General features: G+C 41.8%; 1 protein-coding gene across 1 annotated transcript in view; it reads right to left on the bottom strand.

Annotated features, from left to right (window-relative positions):
* Positions 1-21,258, bottom strand: part of ANKMY1 (ankyrin repeat and MYND domain containing 1) — a 661,439-nt gene that overhangs the window by 350,429 nt on the left and 289,752 nt on the right. Inside the window, exon 10 of the mRNA XM_086943729.1 lies at positions 19,835-19,975. Coding sequence (XP_086799855.1) covers positions 19,835-19,975 — 141 coding nt within the window. The remainder of the gene's footprint in view (positions 1-19,834; positions 19,976-21,258) is intronic.

Below are 21,258 nucleotides of genomic sequence, written 5' to 3'. Positions count from 1 at the left end.
AATGTGCTTCTTCTCTTTGCAAGCACATACTACTCCATTCTTGTTAAGTTTTCTTTTATGTAATTTGTTTAACTTCAATTGTTAAGCATGTAATCAACAAAAGTATTAACGTGCACTAAACTGTGCTTGCGTACTGTGTCGCTTCAGGAAACCGCAGACATACTAGAGCCAGGCAAAATGTCCACAGCGACTTCAGTCTTAATTGTCAAATGGATTATTTGCCACTTTTATGTGCACAGGCTCTGTTGCACTCGTGACCTCGCTAATCAGCCTCTGTTCGTGTTTATTTTCTCTGTGAAAGTTTCTGAATAAGCTGCGCTTAGCACCCTCCTCCCACCCCCGTGATTTAACTCAACACCCCCACGGTGCTTCGATGTCTTTACCACCTTCCTCCCTCATGTTTTAATTTTTGACATGCACTCTTATTCACTGCATGTCTCTGCACCCCAACTTCACCTCAACTTTTTCTTACAACTGATATGCCTGCTGATATGTTGGCTGTTTTCGCAGTGTTTCTGCCTGTAGACCCACAAGGTAGCTTCAGCGTGACCAAAAACCACAGAGCAGTGCAGGACCTACAAACTTGACTGTGTTGTGCTTGTCGTGCGTGTTTGAGTAAGCATTTCTCCAGCTCTCTTTTTGTCTAGGTTTTGTTTAAAGCAGCCCCCTGCCTCTGTGTCTGCATGCTGACTCCTCCCCCCATTGTTTATCTGCAAATCTGCATGTGTGGCTCTTTGCATCTGTGTGTACGTGTCGGTATGTCTTGTGTTCTCTGCATTACCATTATGTTTCATTTGCATATCTCCTCATCCACGTGGCAGTCTGCGGATAGGTGTGCATGTTTGCCTCTGCATGTCTGTGCGCATGTATGTCTCTGTGAACGTCTGTCCTCAAACAAGACTGCGTGTTTCTATCTTCCCTTTTTATTAAATACATGCTGAAGTCTCTGTGTGCATGTCTAGATGTTTTCCTATACTTGTCTGTGTGATGTTTAATGTTCCTCTATAGCTATCAGCCTGTCCATATTGGTTTGTCCTTATTACTCTGTGACTGTCTGACTGTAGTTGTGTACTTGTCTCCATATGTGTGCTGCTTTTTACATTCCTTTGCGCTGCATTCGTGTGGTGTGGTGTATTTTGTGTACGTTTGCGACTGTGTGTGTGTGTGTGAGTGCACTTGTTTTACTCTGTGACCTCGTGAGACTGCGAGTCACAATCACTGACACTTTGCACGTTTTCTCTTTGCACAAATCGTGTTCCACAGTGTTACTGTTCACACTGTGTGCACGTTTGCCGTAGAGCCCTTTTACGACCTCCTGATGGACGACAATCAAATCCCACTCCTGACCGCCATAAATAATATCCTTTTCCAAATAACTAATGAGTTTATCACACGGCAAACAGTGCGCTACATGAGGCCCAATGCTGTCAGCTGCTTAATTGTGTCACCACAAAAGACCGCATGAAGGAGCCATGGTAAAATAATCACATCACAGTGGCCATTTCGTTAGAGAGATGGAAACCACCAAAAAGCAAAATATAATTTTGCCTGGTGTTCCAAAATTCATTCTTCTGGCTTTAGTTCAGGAGCAATGCAAACAAAGGATGACTGGGGAAGGTACTTGTAAATTCCATTTATATAGTGCTTGCTACCTATAACAAGGCAGGAAGATAGAAAGGCAGACAAACAATATTATTCTGAATCGGCGGTAGAGGCAGACAGGGGCATACAGACAGAGAAGAGACAGGAAGATAGAAAGAAAAACACACAGCAACAATCAGGACAGTATGCACTGACCCACTCCGGCACAAACCCTTGGCATCCAGTGAACAGTACCACAGGATGGGTCTGTGAAAGAAGACAGTCTGTCACTGACCCACTGTGGCACAAACCATTAGGCTGTTGGTATTATAAATGACATTGCGTTTTATTTATGTTTCTTTTTTAAAAACATAAACAAAAGGCACTGTCATTTACAATGCGAGAGTTTAAGCTATTCGCATTGTAAGTAACAATGCCATTCATCTGTTTCAAAACCAACACATAGATAAAAGGTTTGTCATCTACAATGTCAATAGCTCAAACTTTTGCCAATGCAAGACCTATTGCATTGCAAATGCTTGTTATTTATGTACTTTCCTCAAGTTCAGCTGGATTTTAGTTTACTCACTTTACTTGAAATGTAGGATCGGAGTTTGTTCTATAGCCACATATTCTCTTGGTCACTTACCACCACCAGGTCAAAATTGTGCTGATTATGTTACAGCACAAAAGAATCAGAAGAACATTTATTGTTCTTTCGCATTTTGTACTTTGTTGATTTTCTGTTGGTGTTTGAATATTACAATTATTTCATAGATGTTTATATATTTTATAAAAGATTGCTAAACTGTGTTGCTATATAATAATTAATATTTTTAAATTACTAACAGTGATTGAATGAGTACGGAATATGATATATATATATATATATATATCTATCTATCTATATTACCTACTGGCGGTCGCCAGTAGGTAGTTATAGTTAGGATAATTTTCAATGTTAAATCTCAACATTCTATTTTGAATAACTTTGGCGCCGGTTGACGAATCTGCCTGAAATTTTCAGGAAAATGGTCTCATGGCGGTCCGGTCCTTCCCTGAAAGTTTGGGGGGGATTCGTCAAGCGGGGGCCGAGATAAAAGGGGGGTCCCAAAACGCGTTTTCCCCATGTTAATTTCCATAGGGCGGTCGATTTCACTTTTAGCCCGAACGGCTGAATGGATTTCCACCAAACTTGGCAAAATTGTAGGGACTGGTAGCCCGATGTGCCTTTGCTATGTCTCAAGATATGTGCTCCAGTGGATTTTGAGTAATTTAGGTTCAAAAAAATATATATATCTATAGGCGCTCTCCCGTGCGCGCACCCGAGTGCGCTCCAGGCGCGGCACGCGACTTGCGCGCAGGAAGCTGATTGGCTCTCAGTTGTCTGTAAACATTCTAAACAGTCCGGAGCGGCCGCCATCTTGTGTCTCGGTAAAATCGAGACACAAGGGGTTTGAAAAAAAAAGGGGCAAATGACCATAAGGGGGAAGAGTAGACCCCCTCTGACCCCCTAGGTTTGATGTAGGGACTAAAATAGGGTCCTGCAGGGCATTAAAATTTTTTTTTCGTTTTGCGCGGGGGAAGCGCATGGTACGCGCACCGGCGAAGCACGGGGAAAATCCAGGATTATATTTATGAAGGCCTTGCGCTGTTAGTTTTGCGCTTCCTGTGCGTCAATTTTTGTGACGCACCAGCGGTGTAAAAAAATGCGCATTGTTATGCAATATTTAAAAAGTGACGCATCTATCTAGATGCGTCACTTTTTAAATATAGTGCAACGAGGTACATTTTATTACACTGCTGGTGTTATGCGTCACTTTTCTGTGCGCACTCCTTATGACATTCCAGATGTGTCATATTTAATGTATGACGAATCATGTTGCAGATACAATATGGCGCAGAGTTTTAAAAAGTGACCCATGTACCTAGATGCGTCACTTTTTAAAAATAGCGTCAGGTATAATGCATGCAGAGGGGGTGTTCTCCCGCAAAAAGCTTTGTAATAGCGACGCAGTGAAATCTTTCAGATTTCACTGCGTCAGTTTTAGGATGCTGTTGCGTCAAAATCTTGTGCCTGCTTTACAGCAGGTGTTAGACTGAGGCAAGACCTTTCATATGCTGCTTTCCCCATTTGAAAGGACACATTACTGGAGTTGCGTCACTTTTGTGACGCACTCCAGCAATGCGTTACTTGGAATGTCATAAGGAGTGCGCACAGAAAAGTGACGCATTGCACCAGTAGTGTAAAAAAATGTGCCGCGTTGCGTTATATTTAAAAAGTGAGGTATCTAGGTAGATGGGTCACTTTTTAAAATCAAGCGCCACATTATATCTGCGTGAGGTATAATGCATGCAGAGGGGGTGTTCTCCCACTAAAAGCTTTGTAATAGCGACGCAGTGAAATGTTTGAGATTTCACTGCGTCACTTTTAGGATGCTGTTGCATCCTTTAAATATAGTGCAACGAGGCACATTTTATTACACTGCTGGTGTGATGCGTCACTTTTCTGTCCACAGTCCTTATGACATTCCAGATGTGTCATATTTAATGTATGACGAATCATGTTGCAAGGAGCTACAGATACGTCAGTATTTCTGACATATGTGTAAACATAAAAGTGATGCGAGGCCGGCGCAAAATTTTGACGCAATAGCATCCTAAAAGTGACGCAGGGAAATCTCATAGATTTCAGTACGTTGTTATTACCAAGCTTTTTGCGCGGGATTGCCCCTCTGCATACAATATACCTGATGCAGATACAATATGGCGCAGAGTTTTAAAAAGTGACCCATGTACCTAGATGCGTCACTTTTTAAAAAATAGTGTCAGGTATAATGCATGCAGAGGGGGTGTTCCTTGCAAAAAGCTTGGTAATAATGACGCAGTGCGTCACTTTTAGGATGCAGTTGCGCCAAAATCTTGCGCCTGCTTCACAGCAAACCTTTCACATGGTGCTTTTTCCATGTGAAAGGACACATTACTGGAGTTGCGTCACTTTTGTGACGCACTCCTGCAATGCGTTACTTTTGTGTTTACAGATATGTCAGAAATACTCCAGTTTATTCACTGTGTCATAACTTTCTTTTCTAACACTCACCTTCTTTCATTCCTCCTACTTCACTTCCTTTCACCTCTCATACCTTTCTGTTCTTTCTTACTCATTCTCCTTTCAATTATCAATGCACTATATTTCACTTACTCTTCATTTTTTAAGATTATAGCTCTTTGATGAGAATTGGAGGTAGTTCTGAAAAGAACTTTTGGTTTTCTTCTTTTAACTGAAGAGGAACAAAAACAGGGAATAGAAACTGCTCAACAGGAGCAAAAAGAAAAGAAAAAAATTAGGGGTGGGAAGGGCAGTGATGGTTCTCCAATGCCCGAACCATGAGCAGGACACTTTGCTCCCCATAGGTGAGGAGTTGATTGCAGTATCTGCATTTGACGACCCCATGGTTGAATGCAGGTTGAATGTTTGCTACCTGCCCCTGAGATTGTTCTCTTCCAGAAGAAGTTGCTCCTCCTGTTGATGTAGAGGCCCCATCTCTGGGAACCTCCTGTGCCAGAGCCCTGACACTTTCCCGGGCAAAATTCTGGGGGTGCCTCCTCTCCACATGTCGGATCATCGTAAAGTTCCCAAAAGAGTATTTTTTTTGGGGGTTACCCCGTGACAGGACCTGTTTGCAGATCCTGCACTCTACTTTTGGTGCATTCACCTTCTTCTGGCCTTCTGGAAACTTAAAAAATTTCCAAATGAAATGTTCCTTCACCTTTGGGGTAGGAGGCTCTTCATCAATGAAGTCATCTTCACTGCTGGATGGTCTGGCAGCCATGATGAATCCAGGAATATGGAGCAGCAAAAAAGGCAGGTCTTTCAGTCACAAAAGTGAAAGAAGAAGTGAAGGAAATGGGTGGGGATTTCATTCATTGTAAAAAAAAACTGTTAGCAACCAATGAAAAGTGTTATTTGAGGGTCACATGACCCGACGCGTTTACGCTGCGCGCTCCGGAGCACTTCCGGGTGCGTTTACGCAGCGCGATCGTAGGCGCTTCCGGGGCGCAAACGTGGCGCGATCGTAGGCGCTTTTCCGTGCGTTTATGCGCCGCGCACGTATGCGCTTCCGAGGGCACTTACGTTGCGCGCCGAAGTGACGTCATCAATCTTTTATAGAAATGCATAATCATTTTCCATATTAAAAAAAACTAATTTTATTTGTATGGTACGAAATGTTTTGCATTATTATTAACTTTTCATTCATATTTTTTTTTCACGAACGACAGTTGCGCTCTGGGTGCGCTTTCAGATGAGCTCTCGGAGAAGCTTACAGGAGAGCTTAGCTGAAAGCTTCCCGGAGCGCGCACCCAGAGCGCAAAAGAAAAAAATTATAAGAAAAAATGAATACTTAAAAAAAAACAGCAAATTGTAAAAAAAAAAAAGGTTAGAAACTCGATATACAAAGGAATTAGCATTTAAAAAACCTATGAAATTCACTGAAAAAACCATAGGTTTCACACCAGTTATAGTTAGGAATTAGCATTTAAAAAACCTATGAAATTCACTGAAAAAACCATAGGTTTCACACCAGTTATAGTTAGGAATTAGCATTTAAAAAACCTATTAAATTCACTGAAAAAACCATAGGTTTCACACCAGTTATAGTTAGCTGGAAATTTTACTGATATAAAACCATTGAAATTCCCACGTTATAGTTAGTCGGACTCACTATAACTTGCGCGTGCAATGCACTGCTGATGACATCACATATTACATCACTCATGACATGGTCAGTGACATCACTCATGACATCACTGATGACACCATCCTTGTGACACAGTGACAGACCTCCTTTCAGTGTAATGTAACCCATGAAACACATATTCAAAAATAGAAACTAATATTTTCAAAAAAGTGGATATACCCATACCAGTTACAACAACCAATTCAGTAATATCACCATCTAATACACATCCACTCATGTGTATGTATATGGGTTATTAGATATTTTTATTAGTATCAGTATGAGTGTCTATATGGTTTGGTGGGGGTATTACTTAGCACATAGATGCATGAGTGACTGACTCTTTGTTTGTATGTGTTTTGAAGACAACATATGTACAGGACTGTATGGGTGGATGAGTGTCTATATGTGTTTGTTAGTGAGTGAATGACTGTCTCACTAGTGTCTTTATCAGTAACTACATATGTTTTAATCTAGTATATATGAATATTGATGTATATAAGTGAGTATATGTGAGAGTAAGAGATTGTAAGAGTTCCTGTTTAAATAAGTATGTGTTTCTATAAGTGATTGTTTAAGAGAATAAATATGTGTAATTTTAAATAGAAGTAAGGTGGAAGTGTGTGTATAACTCTATATTCAAATAAATGGATGTCCAATAGTTTATTTGCACGTGTGAATATGTGTGTGAGTAACTTTTGGATGAATGTCGGTGTGTAACAGGATGTATAGGTGTATCACTTCATATGATGAGTGAGTATATGTATGAGTGACTATATAGAACTGTTGGTGAATGAGTGGATGTGTATATAGGTAGTGGAATTACTGAATTGCTTGTTGTAACTGGTATGGGTATATCCACTTTTTTGAAAATATTAGTTTCTATTTTTGAATATGTGTTTCATGGGTTACATTACACTGAAAGGAGGTCTGTCACTGTGTCACAAGGATGGTGTCATGAGTGATGTCACTGACCATGTCATGAGTGATGTAATATGTGATGTCATCAGCAGTGCATTGCACGCGCAAGTTATAGTGAGTCCGACTAACTATAACGTGGGAATTTCAATGGTTTTATATCAGTAAAATTTCCAGCTAACTATAACTGGTGTGAAACCTATGGTTTTTTCAGTGAATTTAATAGGTTTTTTAAATGCTAATTCCTAACTATAACTGGTGTGAAACCTATGGTTTTTTCAGTGAATATATATATATATATATATATATATATATATATATATATATATTCACTGAAAAAAACCATAGGTTTCACACCAGTTATAGTTAGGAATTAGCATTTAAAAAACCTATTAAATTCACTGAAAAAACCATAGGTTTCACACCAGTTATAGTTAGCTGGAAATTTTACTGATATAAAACCATTGAAATTCCCACGTTATAGTTAGTCGGACTCACTATAACTTGCGCGTGCAATGCACTGCTGATGACATCACATATTACATCACTCATGACATGGTCAGTGACATCACTCATGACATCACTGATGACACCATCCTTGTGACACAGTCACAGACCTCCTCTCAGTGTAAAGTAACCCTTGAGACACATATTCAAAAATAGAAACTGAAATTTTTAAAAAATGGACATACCTATATCAGTTACAACAAGCAATTCTGTACTTCCACTATCTATATACACATCCACTCATTCACCAACAGTTCTATATAGTCACTCATACATATACTCACTCATCATATGAAGAGATACACCTATACATCCTGTTACACACCAACATTCATCCAAAAGTTACTCACACACATATTCACACGTGCAAATAAACTATTGAACAACCATTTATTTGAATATAGAGTTATACACACACTTCCACCTTACTTCTACTGAAAATTACACATATTTATTCTCTTAAACAATCACTTATAGAAACACATACTTATTTAAACAGGAAATCTTACAATCTCTTACTCTCACATATACTCACTTATATACATCAATATTCATATATACTAGATTAAAACATATGTAGTTACTGATAAAGACACTAGTGAGCCAGTCATTCACTCACTAACAAACACATATAGACACTCATCCACCCATACAGTCCTGTACATATGCTGTCTTCAAAACACATACAAACAAAGAGTCAGTCACTCATGCATCTATGTGCTAAGTAATACCTCCACCAAACCACATAGACACTCATACTGATACTACTAAAAATATCAAATAACCCATATACATACGCATGTAGCTACTTATCAACACATGTAGCCACTTATACACAAAGTGAAACACTAATATATGTATTTAAATATTTAAACATAACTCACTAATATTTATTTTTCAGAAAGACACATATTCACTGGATGGTGTCATCAGTGATGTCATGAGTGATGTCACTGACCATGTCATGAGTGATGTAATATGTGATGTCATCAGCAGTGCATTGCACGCGCAAGTTATAGTGAGTCCGACTAACTATAACGTGGGAATTTCAATGGTTTTATATCAGTAAAATTTCCAGCTAACTATAACTGGTGTGAAACCTATGGTTTTTTCAGTGAATTTAATAGGTTTTTTAAATGCTAATTCCTAACTATAACTGGTGTGAAACCTATGGTTTTTTTCAGTGAATTTCAAAGGTTTTTTTAATGCTAATTCCTTACTATAAGTTTCACTTTATAAATAAGACTGTTAGCACTCTAGTTGTTCTTTTTAACACTCTGGTACATTCTGTCATTGGGCTACAGTTGGGCTACATCTAGTTGAATTTTGGGCTACATTTACAATTTTTGATCTCTGGTGGCCATCTTTGGGCTACATTGGGCTACTTTGGGCTACATTTGGGCTACATTTTGGCTCTAACATATATTAAGCCCAATGTAACACAATACATATTTTTATAAAGTTAATTTTTTTACAAACCACTTCAGAATAGGGCTACCTGTCTCTACAATTATCCCATTTTTTTTTTTTTAATTTTTGGGGGGAGCGCTCCCAGAGCGCGCCCCGGAGTGCGGCCCGAAAAGCATATTTCTGAAAAGCGCCCCCGGGCGCGCTCCGGGGAGCGTCTCGTGAGCGCCAATATCGCAAACGAAAACATGATCGTGACGTATCGCGTAGCCGCGACCGCGTGATACGCACGGCGTAAGCGCACCCGGAAGTACTCGAGCGAATACGATCGCAAAACGTAAACTTCCGACGCGCTTACGCTGCGCGCCCCCGTGCGCGTAGCGTAAGCGCGTCGGGTCATGTGAGCAGAAAATAACACTTTTCATTGGTTCATAACAGTTTTAGTTTCATAATGATGAAGCCCCTGGTCTTGTGACCTGAAAATAACACTTCTCATTGGTTCAGGACAGTTTTTTTTTCTAAATGATGAAAGACCCCACCTTTTTTCCTTATTCTGACTTTGTCCTTTGACTGAGGAAGACCTGTTTGTTGCTCTCTCTACTTTTTTGCTCCAAATAATGGCTTCAGTAGTAGCATCAGCTGGTGCATCTGCCCCACCACCACCACCACCACCACCAAGAGGACCAGCTCCAAATTATATTGGTGGTCAAGAACAGGAGGAGGAGGAAGAGGAAGAGGAGGAGGGGAGAAGAAGATGGCTGCCAGAAGAAAATACACCTTACAAACCCAAACCACACATTGTTTGGCAGTTTTTTTCAATTCCAGAGGGGAAAAAAAAGGTGAATGCTCCCAAGGTGACTTGCCTCATCTGCAATGATGAACTTTCACGGGGCAACCCAAACAAGAAATATTCTTTTGGTAACTATACCATGATTCGGCACATGACAAGAAAACATCCAAACAACTACTCTCGTGCAGAGTTCCGGGAACTGGCCAGTAACCTCCCCCAGTCATCAAGGACCCCCTCCCAAAGAAACCAACCCACTTCCTCGCAACCAGAAACATCTGAGGTGATGCCTTGCATTCAGCCGAGATTTGCTGATTTTAAAATTACTTGTACTGCTTGTGGCAAGCTTATCTCCTATGGGGAACAAAGTATTAAGCTCATCGTCCTTGCAGGTGATAATCACAAGTGCCCCAAAAAGAAATAATTTTTGGGGTTTTTTGTTTTTTTGCTCCAGTTGAGCCAGTTTCAATTCCCTTTTTTTGTTTCTCCCCCTAAAAAATACAAAAAAAAATATAAAACTGTTTTGAAAAGCCAAAAAAAGTTCAAAAAGTTCCAAAAACACAAAAAAAATATAAAACAACAAAAAGAAGAAAAAAAAAAGTTCTTTTAAGAACTACCTCCAATTTCTAAATAAAAACTTCATTTTTTTAAAACTCTGTCATCTTTTTCCCTCATTTTACGCTCCCCGGTGCGCTACCTGGTGCGCGCACCGAGCGCTTCCCCCGCGCAAAACGAAAAAAAAAAATATATTTTAAATGCCCCGCGGGGCCCTTTTATAGCCCCCACATCAAACCTAGGGGGTCAAAGGGGTCTATCCCTGACGCCTTATGGTCAGTTCCCACTTTGTTTTAGCCACCTCTTATGTCTCGATTTTACCGAGACACAAGATGGCGACCGCTCTGGACTGTTTGGAATGTTTACAGACACCCGAGAGCCAATCAGCTTTCCATGCGCACCTCGCGTGTCGCGCCTGGAGCGCACTCCGGTGCGCGCACCGGTGCGCTGCTATAGATATATATATTTTTTTGAACCTAAATTACTCAAAATCCACTGGAGCACATATCTTGAGACATAGCAAAGGCACATCGGGCTACCAGTCCCTACAATTTTGCCAAGTTTGGTGTAAATCCATTCAGCCGTTCGGGCTAAAAGTGAAATCGACCGCCCTATGGAAATTAACATGGGGAAAACGCGTTTTGGGACCCCCCTTTTATCTCGGCCCCCGCTTATTGTATCCCCCCCAAACTTTCAGGGAAGGACCGGAGCTCGACGAGGCCATTTTCATGAAATTTTCAGGCAGATTCGTCAACCGGTGCCAAAGTTATTCCAAATAGAATTTTGAGATTTAACATTGAAAAAAATCCTAACTATAACTACCTACTGGCGACCGCCAGTAGGTAATATATATATATCGCTACACAAAGTGATCCTTAAACGATACGAGAGCGCTCCGCAGTGTGTGCTCTGCCCAGGGGTCGGATCCAGACCCAAAGGAAATTTTGATATACAAAGGAGGCGGCACAGCCAGGGTACTTTTTCAAGACTTATTTATTTTCTCCTTCACCTTTTGTTCTCCTTCTGTTGGTGTTTGAATATTACAATTATTTCATAGGTGTTTATATATTTTATAAAAGATTGCTAAACTGTGTTGCTATATAATAATTAATATTTTTAAATTACTAACAGTGATTGAATGAGTACGGAATATGATTATATATATATATATATATATATATATATATATATATATATATATATATATACTCGTATTATCCCAGTCACTCTCCTGCACTCCAGCCGGACATGGCGGACACCAGGAATTTTCGTGGTTACAGCAGGTCTTGATTTTTTTTAGCCACATATTACCTACTGTCAGTCGCCAGTAGGTAGTTTTATTTATTTATTTATTTTAAACTTGTTTTTATTGGCATTTCGTTATTTGAACATTACAAATCATGTATTCAGACATATAAGCAATAAAACATACTGCATTCATATAAGTCCATAATGATATCAGTGGTATGTGGAGCGGATCTGGAGGCTTCATGCAACAGTATTATTTAAAACTGGGGCGTAAACTGGGGAGAGGAGCATGTAAGTGTAGAGTGCGGGTATAGGGGGTTTGTGAAGCGGGTCTGGGTGACGTGCATCTCGCTGGGTTGCGAAGCAGCATACTAGTGCCACGTGAGAAGGGGCTATGTTGGGCCATTGGCGGGGTTCAATCGTCTAATATGACAGGATGTGGGGTACATCTGTCAGCAGCACAAGTGCGCCGTCAGGGGAGGTGCAAGGTCTTCAGTTGCGCCTGCGTTGGTGGGTGGGGGGTAGTGGGGTTGGATGGACTAGTATCCGGCTCCTCACTTCGTGCTGATTGTTTAAAACAGTGTAATAGCATGGCCCACTCCTTGGAGATGGGGTGTTTTCGGATTCCCTTGACCTCTTCGTCGCGTAGCGCGTCCTCCTCTGCCGCCGCCCACTTATATACCGCTCCCGCCCATGCCGCTAGAGAGGGGCCCGTGGGGGATCGCCAGTGCATGGTTATACTCCTTTTTGGTCAGTCGCCAGTAGGTGGTTATAGTTAGGATGTAGTTTCAGTAGGATATGCGTTTTTTTTATTTGCCAATAACTTTGGCATCATTTGACAAAACTTGGTGAAATTTTAAAAATTAATTTGCCAGTTGCTTTAGCAGCTGTCTTGAAAATGTTATGGTGATCCGTCAAGCGGGAGCCAAGAAAAGGGGGGGGTCCCAAAACACTTTTTCTCTATGTTAATTTCCATGGGAATATATTCAGATATAGCCTGAACTGCTGAACTAATTACACTAAATTTGGCAGAAAAATACTACTTGGTCCAGAAGGCGTCATTTTGATTAAATTATGTCAATCCGCTCATTAGTTTTGGAGATATTTAAATACATTTTTACATTATATATCGGAGGACGCGGAGGATCGCAACCCCTCCCGGTCTCATGCCTGAGATCTGATTGGCTGACAACACTTCAAACCAGGAAGTGTTGGCAGCCATCTTGTGACTAGGTAGACTGAGTCATAAGAAAAAAAGAAACAATGGGGCCGGGTAGAAACAAAACACCCTGAACGCCTAGGTCTTCTGGGGGGTCCCGGGATCCCCCCAGGGCCAAAAATACATTAAAACAAGCATTTGCAATGCAATAGGTCTCGCATTTGCGAAAGTTAAAGCTATTGGCATTGTTCATGACAATGCCTTTTTTATCTGTTTTGAAAACCAACACATAAAATAAATGGCATTATCAGTTCATCAGTTCATACGTCTTTATTCAAAGTATTTCATTTTAAAAGACAGACATAAAAAACTCTGCTCTCAACTTAACACTGTCATGCAATAAATACCATTATTAAAACAGTCCGTCATAACATTAAGAATTTGTGAATAAAAATTAAATCCCAAGCACAATGCTCATCAAAGTAAGTCTACTACAGATGACATACAAAGATGCATATGTACCATGGATAAGACATGATTGAATTTAAAGACGTCAGAAAATACATAACATCAGTATTAAAACAAGTAATCGACTATCTGACTGTTGGCTGCTTGTCTCTGATGATCCAAGACCACTCCAGAAATGTTGCCACAGCTCTGGCCACTGGGTCTGTTGTATTGGTCCGTAATAGCCATAGTGCCTCCAACCCCACCCGTGTTCTCATGTTTATACAAATCGGTTTTAGCCATTTTCTACGGGGTACTGAGTATTCGGGGCAGACAAAGAGAACATGGCCTATTGACTCCTTTTGGTCACTGCACCATGGGCAAAACTGATTAGACTGCCCACGCCATTTACTAGTAAAAGATCTCAGAGGAGCGACTGATGATATAGCTTCCTATCCACACTCTTTGTGATGATATCCCAGTAAGCCTCTAAAGAGGGGTCGAGTTTGTGTACCAGGAATCTACCCGTCAAAGAGGTGGGATCTGTCTGAGTGATGAGTTGCTGTCTTACAGTAGCCCAATAAAGTGCTTGAAATTCCTTTTTTGTGGGAAAAACATTATTGGATGGTGCCGACCACAACTGGCCAAGACCCATACTTTCCAAAAGTGTTCTTACTTGTTTAAACCAAGGAAGGCTACCTGACCCCACTATGGATCTAAGGTCCGAAATTTCATTAGCAAATAATGCCAGTTCAGGGGTCGTCCAGAATCTCCTCCACAGAGCTACTGTTCTAAAGCGAGCAACATCATCAATAGAGTGGCAACCCAGATCGAGTAACAGGGGCTTCATGGAACTGGATTGGAGGAGGCCAACCAGATTACGGAGAAATTTATTTTGGACTCTGACTAACGAAGAAAGATCCGAGAAAGCCCATAAGTTCGCTCCGTACAAGATTGCTGAACTTATTTTGGCGTTGTATATTTTTAACGCCAGACCTATCCTTTGGTCAGGGATGTTCTCTGCTCCTTAATTAGGCAACCTGTCAGCTGGGCAAACTTCAAGGAGAGTACATCAAGCTGGGGTTTCCATCTAAGCCTGTTTTCCAAAACAACCCCTAGGTATGTCATAACACTCACCTGCTCATGCTAACATGGCCCTTAACCGGCCTATTTTTAGTCAGTACCATGAATTTTGTTTTAGTGACATTGACCTGAAGGTCATTATGTTGGCAAAACTCCTCAAACTTATTTAATGCGGTCTGAAGTCCCCCCTGGGTTTTTGATAAAATGAGCGTGTCATCCGCAAAAATAAGAAGCGGGAACTTTGTACCACCTAGAGAAGGGGCGTCTGTTGGGGTTTCAGCAAAGTACTCCACGACCTGCCCCTGATTGCCCAATCTAACCTGCGCAAAGTTTGCCTCGTGTAATCTAATAACTATTTCCAAAAGTTCGTGAGGCATTCCCATGGATCCTAATGCTTCCCATAGCTTAATTCTTGGAACTAGATCAAAAGCAGACTTTAAGTCCACAAACGCTGCAAAAATAGTTCCACCACCCAAAGTGACCACCTTCCAATAAATTAGAAGGAATCTGAACACCTGGTCGATCGTACTGACACAGGATCTAAAGCCCGCCTGTAATGGAGACAGAACGTTCTCTTGGTCCATCCATACCTGAATTCTGGCTAGCACCATCCTTGCTATGATTTTCTGAATGGCGTCTATTAAGCTGATGGGACGATAATTCCCCGGGGCCGAACGATCTCCCTTTTAAAATATTGGTAATATCTCGGCCCCCGCCAAGATTCCGGGATTGGAGCCCCCATTACAATGACATTAGCTAGTAGAGTGATATAAGGCACCAAGTTTGGGGAATCATATTTAAAAAAATCGGCCGGAATACAGTCCATGCCTGAAACTTTACCGGCTTGTACCAAACTGAGTGCATTCTCTACATCCTTACAAACAAACACTAAAGGGGAGCACGTGGTCGAACCCTTTAAAAAATGGTCAAAAGAAGTACAGGGTGTTTCTGGATCAGGACCCCTAAACTGGGACTCAAAGTGTTTAACCCAATCTGCTGCAGACACGTGATTTGCTGGAACCTGCATTTCGTCAGTACTACCCCATTTGACGATCTGCCAAAACTTTGTCTGGTTATTCGAACTGCTTGCTTCGAATAAATCCTTCCAATGCTGGTCATCTCAGTCCTTCTTTGCCTGCCTTTGAACTTTTTTATACTCAAACCTTGCTTTCCTGATATTAACAGTAACACAGGATTTAAGAGCTTTAACCAGAGAACTGTACGCCTGACGGCATGCATTATTGTACATTTTTTTCCCTGATTTGTTGGGTAATGGTTTACCGGGTTTAGCATTTTTAGAAAAAAGTGTTTTCAAAGCACCAAAGAGCTTTTCATGGAGTGCACTAATATTCACTGTCAGGTTCTCCTGTTCGGCCAGTGCATGTAGCACGGTCACAGTGGAAGAGACCTCATAAGAGATCCTTCCATGGCATTATCATTTACAGTGCCAATAGCTCAAACTCTCGCAAAATGTGAGACCTATTGCATTGCAAATGCTTGTTGGTAAATGGGGTCAAATCTGTGAACAAGCCTATCCTTGGACATTAGAAGGATCGCAAACAATCTAGCAAAAAAAACAAAAAAAATTGGTTGCGTGAGCACTGTGAAGCCTTCTAGGTCCCCGCTCACCCTATAAATCATGAAATAATTAAGGAACAATGAGGCAGTGTGCATTGTAAACTGTCCACTGCATTCGCATTTCACCAACATAGTACTTTTCAAAAAACAAAGGGATAAAATAGCAGTGAACGTTCTAAAGTGCCCACAGCATTCTCCCATTACATTGTGAAAGTTTATGCCTCAGTGTAAAGAATCGAGAGAGTGTACTGGGAGGGAGGGGCTCTAACCTTTTATTACGGAAGTTACAACCTCTTACCAACAGATGTGGGAGATAAAACTGCTCTTTCTATTTTGTAAAGTGGATCAAAGTTAAGCGTTAACACTTTTCTTGGAGATTCTAACACTGCAACGGATGTGTACCACTGACACGTTTCAGTTATTTTCCTCTCACACACACCCATCTTTGTTCACGCTGGCTAAAACAACTGGAACAAAAAGTATCAAATAGAGCGAGCACTCCTTTCCTTAAAACTTGAGACGTAGAAAAGCACACATTTTACCCTTGTGTATTATTACACAGCCAGCACTCCAGCCACGATCTCTCATTTAATTTACTCTGCAGGCACCCATTTAAACATTCTCTGTGTCCTAATGAGCACTTCTTTCCAACGGGTGTGCACAATAAACAAGCGCCCATGTCACCCTACGTGAAACATGACTGCCCCTAGGGTGCGTGACCAGCCCCTAGGTACTACCATCCATCATCAGATCAACAGTACACAGTGGTCCACGTCACTACACATGTCGTATGACCAGAACCATGATCACCATTAGGCATGTTACACTGCTAGTGCTCTAATCACTTTCCCTTGTGCCACAGAACCAAAGTGAAGGACACTGTGACGCATGAGGCACCCAGTAACATGTCACCATTTAAGGTGTCCAAATCAGAGGGCTAGCGCTTCTCCATCATACGTGTGCTGACTTTTGGAGATCCAGTCAGTATACATGCATCACGTAACTCGCCTGCTCGCCTGACTCCGCTGCTTGTGTCATAGCAAGCAGGTTTTCCAGCCAGGGTAACGCCTAGCCCAGGTCTCTGCCACCTCAGCGCTACCGAACCAGGAACGTGAACTGCTGATGGGAGGCATTGAATGTTTCGAATTGTTTCCTGGGACTGGTGCAGCCTCAGCGCGAGCCCCAGCCAACTGGATGAAAGTTCAGGACTGACTCGCAGAGACAGGTGCCCTTGGAATGCCTGTGAGCCATGCCTCATCTGCTTCACAGCCCTCGTGAAGACTTTTCTTATCTACTTAGTAAATAAACAAGCAGCAAGCAGATAAGAAAAGTCTTCACAAAGCCGTGAAGCACAAAGAGACCATCTGTTTTAATTCAGCCGCTTGTCTTTGAGTCTGGGCTGAGTGAAAATAGATGTGCTTGTCATGGGCGGGTGGCATCACAAAACGCCAAGGGCGGTAACAGAAATGACGTCCAGCAAATGGAAAGTGAGAAAAAAACATAAATCACGACACAAGCGAATGAGAAACAATTCGGACACAGGGGCGTGGATTGAAGTCCCCTTCTTCATACTCTTTACTTAAGTTCTCGCAGGCGAAAAGCGCATGCGCTCCAATGCCAGGCCAAGACCTAAAAATATATCATTTGGCTGGAGTGGTGCTGAATCCACAACTCCTGCAGAATGGTTTCAAAAATACAGGGCCCATGTGGGCCCGGTCCCGCGTTGTCCCCCTGCAGCCCTGGGGATCACCACCTCCACGGGGCTAGACACAAGAGAAATGTGGGGGCACGTGACCCCCTGCAGTGCCGGTGACCGCCACCTCCCCAGGGCTAAATTAAATAGGAAAGAGTGGAGGGGCTTCAGCCCCAGGGACTGCCACCTCCCCAGGGCACACTGTTTTTTATTGTACTAAAATGCGAGGGAGAACCCAAGGCCTGCCCCAGGGCCCCGGGAACTGCCACCTCCCCGGGGCACACACATTATTCTGAAAAAGTGGGGGGAGGCCCTACGGCATACCCCGCAGCCCCAGGAACCGCCACCTTCCCGGGGCACAAATACAGTAATTAAGGAGGTCCATCACTGATCCCTGGGCCGGGGACCACCACCTCCATGGGACTTAATTCACAAAGGAGGGGGGACATGCAGCCCTCTCCAGGAGCCCTCCAGGGCTCACCTTGGGGACATTGCAGTTTGCTATGGCTTGGGGGGAGTATCACATGTGCCAAGCCTTAGCAATTAAGTGCTCTGGTTTCAGCGAGTGAGAGCACAAAATGCTCTTGCTAGCTGAAAGCAGAGCATGTCTATTTCCCTGCTAGCTGTCAAGCGCACAGGGTCACACACAATGCTTTGAGATCCAGGGAGCTGCCTTTACAGCATCTCCCTGGGTCTCAAAGCAATGCCAACTCCCGCAGGAGGTAGGGAACCGGCAGGGACGGCGGGGGCCCTTCGGTCCACCTGCAATCCGCAACGAAGTGGCCAGGCCCAAAGGGGATGGGGTCTCTGGGGTAATATCGGCCTGGGAGGGGAGCAAACATGGCCACTCCCTTGCACGCCCCCTCCCATTAAAAAAAATATATATTGAAGCCTGGACCCAGGGGATGGGGTCCCTGTGCTGAAATTGGCCTGAGGAGAGAGGCCACACATCCCCCTCCCCTTTTTCACAAATATATATAAAGGCCTTGCCCCAAGGGATGGGGTCCCTGGGGCTGAAATTGGCCTACGGTGGAGGTTCCCGCTGCCCCCTCACATGTAACAATGGTGGAGAAAGTGGGCATGGCCTCCTACCAGACCTCTTGGCAATCCCGCTGTGCAGGACTTATTGGAGATACTCAGGAGGGGTAGTTGGGCCCCAAGGACGTCCTTGGGGGCCAACTACCCCTCCTGAGTATCTCCAATAACTCCCACATAGCGGGATTGTTAAGAGCTCTTTGGTGGCCACACGCCCTACCTCCACAACTCTGCAAACGCTGCTTGTGGTGCACTACTGGTTGGGAGATGAGGTCCACCTTACTCCCTGATGTCACTGATCATTTCATGAATGATGTAATATGTGAGGTCATAAGCAGTGCATTGCGGGGGCATGAGTTTTAGTTAGCTCACTAACTATAACGGCTGAATTTCTCTGGTTTTATACGAGTGAAATCGGAGCCTAAGTACAAAGTCTCTGTAACCTTTGTTTTTTTAGTGAATATATAAATAATTACATTTAATTACATTATTACACTTTAATGTATGCTTTTCTTTTACATTTTATAATTTTAAATATTTTCAAAATGTACTTGATATAATTTATACTGTGAGCTACTATAAGCTTTTTAAAAAAAGATTGCATTTATTTTCGAAAATTATTCTTTTTCAATAATAAAAATGTATTTTGTTATTTTATGTTTGCATTGAAAATGTTTAAAATTGTATAATATTACAAAGTAATTACACTTTTACTTTAAGTTTAGATGTAATTAATCAAACTTTTATACTTTTATAGCTGTTTGCTACTGTTCTACTCCTATATTTCTGACGTAGATTTGTTTGTAGTATATATTTTATACTTACCATATTTTTTCATCTTAACATTTTGTTTTCAGTATTTGTGCTCTTTGTACTATAGGCATGGACAGTTAATATTTTGGTCTACAATATTTGTTCATTATATTTTTGTTAGAATATTTATGTTGATCTTCCAACATACAACCCTACACAATAAGCAATCGATTTCACTGCTTTCAAATTAAATGCATTTGTAAATAATTAAAAATATCCCCACATAATTGAAAAGTCAAAGCATCACTTCAACAGAGGCATACATACACATAAACATACTTTACCCGATCCGGGCCATATATGTCATCCTGGTCTTCTGCTCTTGCATTGGAATCTGCAGCTGCATTTAGTAACAACTCTGTAATGTCTACACCTTCTTTTACTGGAAGTGCTACTGCAATATGAAGTGGTGTTAAGCCTAAAGACTGAAAGGAAAAACAAAACATATCTTGATGAGTTCCCTTCACACTTTCTTATTTTTAGTCCAATAAAATGAGGATAGACACATTGTTTTAAATTGTTTTACGGGTTTAGAAAAAGAAAATACAAATCCATTCACAATTATATCATCTTAAACTCTGGTCTTCTCAAGGCAAATACGAGGTATACATACATGCATTCATCTGTTCTGGGCTATTTCATTAAACTCTTTCCAGAATTAATACAAGATACACCTTGACATCAATAATTCTATTTTACATTATGATTTTCACAAAACCCAGTACATACTCGGTCCAAACTAAACATAGGACATTGCATCAAATCAAAAGGAGAACAAAAAGAACACCCCAAAAATTTCCTATGGCTATGAAAAGAGCAAACCTTAAGTACGCTCTTAAATAAAGAGCCTAACACATCTATAACTAGTGTAACAAAGAAATCCCACACCTTATTGAATTTAGAGTGCACCAACACGTTTGGCATACATTTTTTCTTTTTTTGTAAACAGCTCCCTGTATATCTTTCTATTTGTTAAAAACAAAGGAGCAGCTGATTGCCAATGGGCTGTAATAACAGATCTTGCCATTAAAATGGCAATAAACCAAGCCCTCCTTGCCTATTTTGAAGGTAGACCTATATGCCTTAAACCTCTAGTGCATCCAGCAGCTTTGCTATGGCTAGGCAACTGTTAATAACTGCCTAGACACTTTCCCAACGGCCTCATCAAAGAACAAGCGTGGTCAGCAGCCTCTGTCACGACTGAACGCGTGGCATCCTGCAGTGTGCCCGCATTAGAAGAGCCAGGAACCAAGAACCTAGAAGAAGAACTGAAGCAGGCAGATGCAAGGAGAAGAATGGGTCATAGAAAGCATCCTGAAGCAATTTCAATCTCATGGGACAACTCCAAAAATGGATCCTCATCAGACGCATCAGTAGATCTATGTACATAGATTGTACCAATTGCATTGCAAGGCAAACGTCGAGTGCACATCTGACAGGGCATCACAAACAACAGAACACAGGATGCACACAGGTAAACCACACTCAATCAATCACTCAAACAATCAGGGATTTATAGAGTGTGGAAAATCACCCTTAAGGGTCTCAAGGCACTGGAGTAGCTGACTGCTTCGTGGTGAACAGTCAGGTCTTGAGTCCTTTCCTGAATTCCTGGAGCAATGGGGCTGTCCTGAAGTGCAGGGGAAGGTCATTCCAAGCTTTGGCTACCAGGTGCGAGAAAAAGGACCTCCGCTGTTGTTTCGGCGAA

Source organism: Lissotriton vulgaris, chromosome 11, assembly GCF_964263255.1.
Source record: "Lissotriton vulgaris chromosome 11, aLisVul1.2, whole genome shotgun sequence".
NCBI classification, from domain to species: Eukaryota; Metazoa; Chordata; class Amphibia; order Caudata; family Salamandridae; genus Lissotriton; species Lissotriton vulgaris.
This window is presented reverse-complemented; position numbering and strand designations above follow the sequence as displayed.